Source organism: Maylandia zebra, linkage group LG23 (assembly GCF_041146795.1).
Source record: "Maylandia zebra isolate NMK-2024a linkage group LG23, Mzebra_GT3a, whole genome shotgun sequence".
Classification (NCBI taxonomy): Eukaryota; Metazoa; Chordata; class Actinopteri; order Cichliformes; family Cichlidae; genus Maylandia; species Maylandia zebra.
Window position 1 is genome coordinate 25265108 of NC_135188.1, and position 10504 is coordinate 25275611.

The following is a 10504-nucleotide window of genomic DNA, read 5'->3' on the forward strand; positions in this document are numbered from 1 at the left end:
ACACATAAGTAAACTAAGACTTGCTGATATTGATAGTATGGAAGTTTGTTTCTGCCACTAGAAAAAACAAATCAGATCAACTTACTTATGAGTAAGTTTCCTGAAAGTTTCCAGAATCTAATCCAAAATTTGACCTAGAGATCTCACATAGGATACCAGCAAAATATAATTTCATTTGGGATAGCAGTAAAGAATTCTGATTCTGATTCTAATTCTGAACAAGCGTGTGGCCAGCATCATAAATCACACAGTTCATTCATAACAACTCATATACTGTCACATATGTATTGTGACAGTAAATGTATATGCATTTCAGCTAGAAATGACTTGAAATGACTTGTGAACTTCTCTGCTGTAAGGAAACAACAGAAATTTCAGTTAAAAATGGAGGATAAACCCACAACAAATTTACAGTTTGTAGCTGCACAAAATTAAACTTATTCACAGATTTACTTTAATCTTTACTTTCTGTCAGATATTTATGCATAACACCTACCTCGTTTCAAGGTCATATGCACCGAGAGCTTCCAAATAACTCGTGAACCTCTTTAAAAGTTAGAATAACTCTCATGCTAAATAAGCTAATGACACCAAATAGCTTAGCTTTACATATACTTTACATATACTCTGGAAAAGGTAGGACTGTAACATAAGCAGTCCACCAATAAAGATTAGACAAAGTTACATTCACCTGTTATAGATTTATTTTTATATATATTTTGTTGAATCTGAAATGAAAAATGTTAATTACACTTTTTAATTTGTATGCTACACTTGACGCTGGGGTCAGCCATGTTTAAGCAGCAATTCGACCGTCTGGAAACTAACAATAACTGACTCAGTGCAAAGTAAGCAGGAAACCAGAGAATACACTGCAATGCTACGCCACCTTTTTAATTATGTTGCTGAGATTAAGGAGAAATCTTATTGTCTGTATGTTAAACTGAACATATAGACTTAGTTTAGCTTAGCACACAGACTGGAAAAAGTGAAATGTGATAAAAGCCTAATTTTGGTCTAAGCTAGCAACTAGAGGAGATGTAAGGTACGCTTAGATGTTAGATGTCTCGTTAAGAATGAACTGTTTACTACTGATGATGCTACAGCTAGCTGTTCATTAGCAAGATAGTGTTTAAAGTTAGTAAAATATAAGTATTAGCCCCTCTGAGGCTAATTAATGTTTTATATTAAAATAAAATTTGTTTAATTAGCACAAAAGTCAAGAAACTGCAAAAAAGAAAGTTTTTCAGAGATTTAAAAAAAATTAGATGAAACTTGTAAGTTAGTAAGTCATCTAGCCTGTTTGTTGACTGAAAACAAAGCTAAGCAGCTGCCACAATTAGCTTCATATTTTGGTATTTGTTATAAATTATGTTGTCTCAAGCAAAAAAATTGACATGTGAAAATTGTCAAAACTATTCAATTTTACAATTAACATTTGAATGCCCCTGTCTTTATAGTTTAATAATTAGCAGTCTTCAAAGAATTTCAGGTTACATATCCATGTAAACCTTTGCCTCTTGGCTCTAAACATGGTTATGACTTATTCACTTTTTAATTATTCAAAAATTACCCTAAATATAATTTCTGGTCTAAAGTGATACTTATCAGGCCATAGCTGGAGAAAATGTCATACATAAACATTACTGTTAAAAAATAAGAAAAGAAGGCAGATTCAGACCGAAAAACAGCTGGTGCAGATATTTTGAGGTTGTTGTTTATCCCTTTGCAGCATGAATGCTTCAGTGGAGGTATAGTTGGATGAAAGTAAGAGATGCATATTTCATATTCAGCATAGTCTTAGTCTGGGTGTGTCTTGTCTGCAACTGGCCTGAAGTCTGACCAAAATTAGTGGCCTTCTTTTGTCCATTCCATCCACAAGGCCACATCATTATAGCCGTGGCACTCCGAACCCCTTCATTCAGCCTCGACCTCGCACTGAAATAGCCCTGTGTGCTCTTTAAGTGTGCACTGCAGCCTGTTGGGGGGAAGTATTTTTGACCCAGGATCACATTTACTCAGACATTTAATTTTAGAAATGAGCCACATCTCCATCTTTGAGAAATCCTCACAAATTTTGTCATTTCAGTGTCAAAGCTTTTTATCAACTTCAAGACTTTCAAACAGTTTCAGTTTAGCTTCTTTACTAATCGTCACCTGGTCAGTGGCTTGTAGCAGCTTTCCCTGAATGGTGTCTCATTAAGGCAAGATAAGCCTTTCTGGTGTTGGTTGTGGGTGTGAATTTAACCTTTCATCCCTAAACCACAAGGCCAGTGCGGTCTGAGCTTTAGGAGGCAGAACATCCCAGTTTAACTTTACAGGACAACCACATTCTGAAATTCTGAAATAAATAAATAAATAAAACGTGGATATAATGGGAGGGGGGGGGGGGGGGGGGGGGGGGGGGGGATAACACGGAATATGAACATAAAAGTTTCATAAAAATACCGATTAAAGTGTTTTCAGAAGCCTTGTTGAATCATGAAAAATCAGAAGGCAAGAAATCAAAGGAAAACATTGTTATTATATAAGAAAAACATGAAAACCTTGATCAATTAAGCACATGAACTGGTGATTTTATAAACCTGTTATCAGAACAAAAGCCCACAGAAGAACAGGAAGGATCCCTATCAGGTATCAACACGGAAAGCCAATCAGAGGACAGCAAAAGAAGTCATAACTTGGTGGATATCGCTCACCATTCTTAGTATCTTCTTGGCAGGTCACGGCGATCACCTGAACCAAGGTGAGGGCCAGGCAGACGATAATCCTAGAGTGCAACGAGGGGCCCATGTCTGCATGCCAGACATGCAGCGTCCTCACACACAAATCGCTGTGCAAGAGAGGAAGTCAGCGAGAGCACGACCCCGAACTACAGAATCCAGACTGAAAAATCCCAAATATCCCTGAGTGCAACACGGCTCCTGGATGAGCGATTACTGCAAACTGAAAGGAGCTCCCTCTTCAACCCCCCCACCAACACCTCCTTCTTTTACTCTCTCTCTCTCAAACTCCCTCCCTCTCTTTAGTCTCCTCTATCATCATCATTTCTTTTTGCTCTATTTCAGGGCCACCCTCCTCCTCCTACTGCATTTGCCTTGAAAGATGGCATAATTAAAGGCTGCATGAAATTAGTCCATTTGAAAGGCTGATGAAAGAAGATGGGTTGGACGGTGAATCTGAAGAAATTTCTTTTGAAAGCTACAGTTGAGCGCTGCGCATAATTTGCAGTTTGTTGCATGAACATTTTCCTTGAATAATCTGAGGCTTAAGAACAAGATCTGCAGGAGAGTTCGCTCTTTTTGTTCCCTTGCTACTCTGCGTGAAAAGGGACACCTCAGCTCATAGAAGTGGTCTGTTTAGGAAAAACGTCTGTGAGTTTGGGGTGTTCTTCAGTGGCCTTTGGTTTAACAGCCAACAAAGTTAATGTTCTAGCTGATAATATACATTTTCTTTCACTTTGGGGTTGCAGAAGACAAAAACAGAGCTCTAAAACTGTTGCCTAACCTCAAGATAATCATATTCAGCAAACATTTTAATGCCAATTAACAATCTTTTCTTAAAGTCTATTACTTGATTCCTTAACTTGGTGACGCTGTCACTTGGTGTTCGCTCGCTCTGCGGTAGAGTATCACTTCCTGTTCCTGCTCAAACACAGTGGTGTTTCTGAGTAGCTTATCTGCTTAGCAATTTAATTAACAACTTTAAAATACATTCTTTTCTCATAGTATGATCTTCATGATATTTGTAGCTCTGGAGACCAGGATTACTGAATTGGAGACTCGGCTTCGCACCCTTCATTCACCCATAGCTAGCCAGGCCCCTGTAGCTGGTGCAGCCGAAGATAGCATAGGCCCCGCTAGCTGTTCCCCGGCAGACCCCAAGCAGCTGGGGAAAGAGGGCGGCTGGGTCACGGTGAGGAGGAAGTGTAGTAATAAACAGAAGCCCCAGGTACACCACCAACCCGTTCATGTGTCTAACCGTTTTTCCCCACTCGGCGCCACACCCGCCGAGGGTCAAACTCTGGTAATTGGTGATTCTGTTCTCAGACATGTGAAGCTAGAGACACCAGCAACTATAGTCAATTGTCTTCCAGGGGCCAGAGCAGGCAACATTGAAGGAAATTTAAAACTGCTGGCTAAGGGTAAACGTAAATTCAGTAAAATCATAATTCACGTCGGCAGTAATGACACCCGGTTACGCCTGGTCCCCTCCCCAATCAGACCAGGAGTGACATGTTTAACCTCATGTTCTCCTTAAATTGCTGGCTGTCTGAGTGGTGTCCCAGAAACATGGGCTTCATAGATAATTGGCAAACCTTCTGGAGGAAACCTGGTCTTGTTAGGAGAGACGGCATCCATCCCACTTTGGATGGAGCAGCTCTCATTTCTAGAAATATGGACAAATTTATTAAAACCCCCAAAATATGACTATCCAGAGTTGGGACCAGGAAGCAGAGTTGCAGTCTTACACGCCTCTCTGCAGCTTCTCTCCTCCTGCTACCCCCCCAAAAACCCATCTCCATAGAGACTGTGTCAGCTCCCAAACAGACAAAAAACAAACTAAAAACCAGCAACAAACAACTTAAACATAAACAATCACAAAGAAAGAACAATAAAGTATCCACATCTGAACCAAAGAGTAAAACAGTGAAATGTGGATTATTAAATATTAGGTCTCTCTCCTCCAAGTCTCTGTTAGTACATGACTTAATAATTGATCAACAAATTGATTTACTCTGCCTTACAGAAACCTGGTTGCAGCAGGATGATTATGTTAGTTTAAATGAATCAACACCCCCGAGTCATTCTAACTACCAGAAACCTCGAAGCACAGGCCGAGGGGGCGGTGTGGCAGCAATTTTTCACACCAGCCTATTAATTAATGAAAGACCAAGACAGACTTTTAATTCATTTGAAAGCCTGATGCTTAACATTCTCCACCCCAGCTGTGAAACTCAGAAACCAGTCTTACTTGTTATCATCTATCGTCCACCTGGGCCTTACACAGAGTTTCTGTCTGATTTCTCAGACTTTATATCTAATTTAGTTCTGAGCTCAGATAAAATAATTATTGTGGGTAATTTTAACATCCATGTAGATGCTAAAAATGACAGCCTCAACATGGCATTTAATCTGTTATTAGACTCAATTGGTTTCTCTCAAAATGTAAAAGAACCCACCCACCACTTTAATCACACTCTAGATCTTGTTTTAACATATGGCATAGAAACTGAACATTTAACAGTGTTTCCTGAAAACCCTCTCCTGTCTGATCATTTCCTGATAACATTTACATTTATAATAATTGATTACACAGCAGTGGAGAGTAGACTTTATCAAAGTAGATGTCTTTCTGAAAGCGCTGTAACTAAGTTTAAGAATATAATCCACCCACTGTTATCATCTCCAATGTCCTGTACCAACACAGAGCAGAGCAGCGATCTGAACGCTACCCCAACAGAGGTCGATTATCTTGTTAATAATTTCACCTCCTCACTACGTACGACTCTGGATACTGTAGCTCCTGTGAAAACTAAGGTCTCTAATCAGAAGTACCTGACTCTGTGGTATAATTCTCAAACACGTACCCTAAAGCAGATGACTCGTAATCTGGAGAGGAAATGGCGTGTCACAAATTTAAAAGATCATCATTTAGCCTGGAGAAATAGTTTGCTGCTTTATAAGAAAGCCCTCCGCAAAGCCAGAACATCTTACTATTCATCACTGATTGAAGAAAATAAGAACAACCCCAGGTTTCTCTTCAGCACTGTAGCCAGGCTGACAAAAAGTCAGAGCTCTTTTGAGCCAACAATCCCTTTAACGTTAACTAGTAATGACTTCATGAACTTCTTCACAAATAAAATTTTTATCATTAGAGAAAAAATTACCAGTAATCATCCCACAGATGTAATATTATCTACAGCTACTCTTAGTACCATTGATGTTAAGTTAGACTCTTTTTCTCCAATTGATCTTTCTGAGTTAACTTCAATAATTACTTCCTCCAAACCATCAACGTGTCTTTTAGACCCCATATGACCTTAAATATGATCAACCTATCTCTAATAATCGGCTATGTACCACAGGCCTTCAAGCTGGCTGTAGTTAAACCTTTACTCAAAAAGCATCTCTAGACCCAGCAGTCTTAGCTAATTATAGGCCAATCTCCAACCTTCCTTTCATATCAAAAATCCTTGAAAGAGTAGTTGTCAAACAGTTAACAGATCATCTGCAGAGGAATGGTTTATTTGAAGAGTTTCAGTCAGGTTTCAGAGCTCATCACAGCACAGAAACAGCTTTAGTGAAGGTTACAAATGATCTTCTTATGGCCTCTGACAGTGGACTCATCTCTGTGCTTGTCCTGCTAGACCTTAGTGCAGCGTTCGATACTGTTGACCATAATATCCTATTAGAGCGATTAGAACATGCTGTAGGTATTACAGGTACTGTGCTGCAGTGGTTTGTATCATATCTATCTAATAGACTACAATTTGTTCATGTAAATGTAGAGTCCTCTTCACACACTAAGGTCAATTATGGATTTCCACAGGGTTCAGTGCTAGGACCAATTCTGTTTACATTATACATGCTTCCCCTAGGCAGCATCATTAGAAGACATAGCATAAATTTTCACTGCTATGCAGATGACACGCAGCTCTATCTATCCATGAAGCCAGATAACACACACCAATTAGTTAAATTGCAGGAATGTCTTAAAGACATAAAGACCTGGATGGCCGCTAACTTTCTGCTTCTTAATTCAGATAAAACTGAGGTTATTGTACTCGGCCCTGAAAAGCTTAGAAATATGGTATCTAACCAGATTCTTTTTTTTTTTTTTTTTGGCCTGTCCCGTTTGGCTCTTTTGCCATCAGAATTATTGTCTAAAGGCAAAGAAAGATGCCCAACGGATTTACTTTACCAAATTGACCATCCCAGCCTTGCCATAATGGTCCATTTGATTCACCTTTTATTGTTTATTTTATTTTCACTTGCTGAATACGGGACAGACTTGACTGGAGGAAAGAAGGGGAGAAAGAAAGAGGGAAAGAGAAACAGCTGAGAAGAGGGACGGGGGAGAAGGGCAAAAAACAAAAACCAACCGAAAAAAAAATGCATATATCAATCACCTGGATCACCTGTTGAGAAAGAAAAAAGAAAACAAGCAGAAGAGAACAAGAGTAATAGAATAAACAACATCACAATGATATATGGGAATATGACAGTAAATACTAAATATTAAACATTATTGTGCAGCTCATAAGATCAACAGAACACAGTGTGCTTTGAGGTAGGAGCCAAAAAGGGTGTAGTTTGTGGGTGTGATCACCCGTGTGTACACCTGTGAGCATGGACGCGCTTGTTTTTTGTTTTTTAAAAGGTTTCTTCATGTAATGATCTGCTAGAGGGTGTGGGGGGGCCACAGCCCCGTCCTCCAGGGCATGAAGCAGGTATGGAGGAGATCAAAACTCCAGACATCCAGAGGCCCCCAGAACACAAGAGACCAAGGAAGACCAACAGAGGGGCAGCCACACCACTGTCCCAGAAAGAGCTGAGGAGAGTCCCAGATGAGGGCTCACTCAGCAGCCGCGGAGCAGAAGCCAGGGGGAGTTGCAGTGACGCGCCCGTGAGCTCCGCCGGCAGCCAGCCGTGCCTGAGTGACCGAGCCCCAGGCCGAGAGGCCGGGGGCACCCCACCTCCGAAGTGGCCCGAGCGAGCCCCAGGCTCCAGGCCCCGATAAGCGGCCGCCAAGGAGTGAGCCGGTGTGTACCCGGACGCCCATCCCCAGACACAAAGAACCACCAACGCACCGATGTCTGAGGGAGTCTGCCACTGGCAGGGGAAGTGGTGGTGGGGGGAGATAGACCTCCAAACCTTGGAGGGCCTGAGATGTCCCCAGAGAGGTGGCGTCTGACACCCAACCTGACATATAGACATAGACATACAGGCACACACAGACACAAACATCCATTCCCACCCTCATGCTCTCATATGCACTTACTCCACACTCAACCAACGTGGAGACAGACATAAAGAGACGCTGTACACACGATCACACTCCCCAAGCGTACTCTACAAACCGGGTCTAGGTACTCTTGCCCCTGGAGGGGGGAACTGCACCCAGACCCAGGTGGTGTTACCCTTTTCCCTGCGGTGGGGAGAGGCAGACCGCCCCGACTCCGCAGCAGCAGGGAGGCCCCACACCCCAGACCACAGTCGGACGGCCAACTCCTCCTCCTAGCCCCCCCTGCTCCAGCAGGCTGCAGAGAATGGGGGTGAGAGAAGACTCCAAACCTCCCTCCACCCGCTCATTGTAGTGTTGATGCATGTGTGTTCTAAGGTGCATTTAAAACCCAGGAGGGCATGGAGGTACCTGCCAGAGAGCAGCAGGTAAGTGCATAGTCCCTCCTGCTAGCCCTCAATGTCTATGTGTATTTAAAATTAAGGGGTGGGCAACGACGCCAGGGGTGAGGTGTACACCCTGATGGTCTTTTGGAGTCCGTGTAGCGTGCCCACCCCCAAGATCCTATATGTATGTGTAATGAGAGTGTGAGTAATGTGAATGTCTAAGTTGTGGGATAAAATTGAGGCAGAGGCAGCCAGAAGGGGACAGAGGGGGAGGGGGGGGGGGGGGGTAGCCTCCTCTGCACCCTGGTGACATACCCCTATTCCAAGGCCCTGCATGTGTGGGTGGTTGTGGTGGAGCGGGAAGAGGGAGGCAGCTGGAGATGGGGAGGGAAGGAAGGGAGGGGCAAGTGACCCCTCCCTGGGGCCAGCTCCCCCGCTGACCCCAGTAGGCACCCCCACACTCCGCGACCCGCCAGGGAAAGGGGGCCCAGGCCCATCCAGACCGCGGCCCAGTGCAGCAGCGCCTCCCGGCCCCACAGAGCCCGGGACAGTCCACCCAACCCCACCACAGAGAAAACTGCACCCACCCCACCATCCACTCATCTTCCAGACTACATAAGACAATAGACACCCAGGGTGAGATCTTCCTCCACCTCTCCTGTATCTCCCCTTCCTGCAGAGAGAGTTCCTGAAGAGAGGAAAGCTCCTGCAAGATGTGACAATCTCCCCCACCAGTTGAAGAGCCCCCCAGGTGGCTCGACGCACCAGCGGCACCCTGCGCCAGGGCTGGGCCCCCATGCATCTAACAGGATGTCCAAAAAACTCGCTGAAAAGCCTTCAGCTAATCCAAAATGCTGCAGCAAGAGTGCTGACAGGGACTAGAAAGAGAGAGCATATTTCTCCTGTTTTGGCTTCCCTTCATTGGCTTCCTGTTAAATCCAGAATTGAATTCAAAATCCTGCTCCTCACATACAAGGTCTTAAATAATCAGGCCCCATCTTATCTTAATGACCTTGTAGTACCATATCACCCTATTAGAGCACTTCGCTCTTGCTCTGCAGGCCTACTTGTTGTTCCTAGAGTATTTAAAAGTAGAATGGGAGGGAGAGCCTTCAGTATTCAGGCCCCTCTTCTGTGGAACCAGCTTCCAGTTTGGATTCGGGAGACAGACACCATCTCTACTTTCAAGATTAGGCTTAAAACTTTCCTTTTTGCTAAAGCATATAGTTAGGGCTGGACCAGGTGACCCTGAATCCTCCCTTAGTTATGCAGCAATAGACATAGGCTGCCGGGGGATTCCCATGATGCATTGAGTTTTTCCTTTCCAGTCACCTTTCTCACTCACTATGTGTTAATAGACCTCTCTGCATTGAATCATATCTGTTATTAACCTCTGTCTCTCTTCCACAACATGTTTTTATCCTGTCTTCCTTCTCTCACCCCAACCGGTCGCAGCAGATGGCCGTCCCTCCCTGAGCCTGGTTCTGCCGGAGGTTTCTTCCTGTTAAAAGGAAGTTTTTCCTTCCCACTGTCGCCAAAGTGCTTGCTCATAGGGGCTCATATGATTGTTGGGCTTTTCTCTGTATCTACTGTACAATATAAAGCGCCTTGAGGTGACTTTTGTTGTGATTTGGTGCTATATTGAATTGGTGCTAATTGAATTGAATTACATTTAGTGAACTAGTCTAGTTGACTGCCTTTTGCTTCAATAATCTTGAGGTCTGGGCTCTGGGGAGGCCAATCCATGACCGATAGTGTTCTACTGTGTTTTTCTATTCAGGTATGATTTTACTGCATTGACAGTGTGTTTGGGATCATTGTAATGCTGAAAAATGAAGCTGTTACCAGTTAGATACTTTCCAGATGCTGTATCAAAATCTCATTGTACTTTTCTGAGTTCATAAATTATCAGTTTTAACAGATCTCCACTGAACAGAACACCACTGGCTGACGCAAACCATGACACAGCCTCCACCATGCTATGCTAAGTTTTCAGCTAATAGCGCTTTGAGAATCAATGTATTGGTGAAAAAAATCTATTTTATGTCTGTCAAACTATGTTATCTTTGGCATTTTTCCTAGATTATAATAATCCGCCATTAGGGATAATCCGGCTCAGCGGATTCCCCAACCCCTGGGTCCGTGGCCTAGGG

At 43.2% G+C, this 10504-nt stretch overlaps 1 protein-coding gene across 2 annotated transcripts in view; it reads right to left on the reverse strand.

The window, feature by feature from the left end:
• LOC101486445 (uncharacterized) overlaps positions 1 to 2951 on the reverse strand; it is a 35330-nt gene extending 32379 nt beyond the window's left edge. The window contains exon 1 of one of the 2 annotated variants that reach the window (XM_024798778.2): positions 2700 to 2951. In XM_024798778.2, coding sequence (XP_024654546.2) covers positions 2700 to 2793 — 94 coding nt within the window. In that variant the 5' untranslated portion in view covers positions 2794 to 2951. The remainder of the gene's footprint in view (positions 1 to 2699) is intronic. The other variant, XM_024798779.2, reaches the window with a different exon arrangement.
• Positions 2952 to 10504: the final 7553 nt, after the last annotated feature.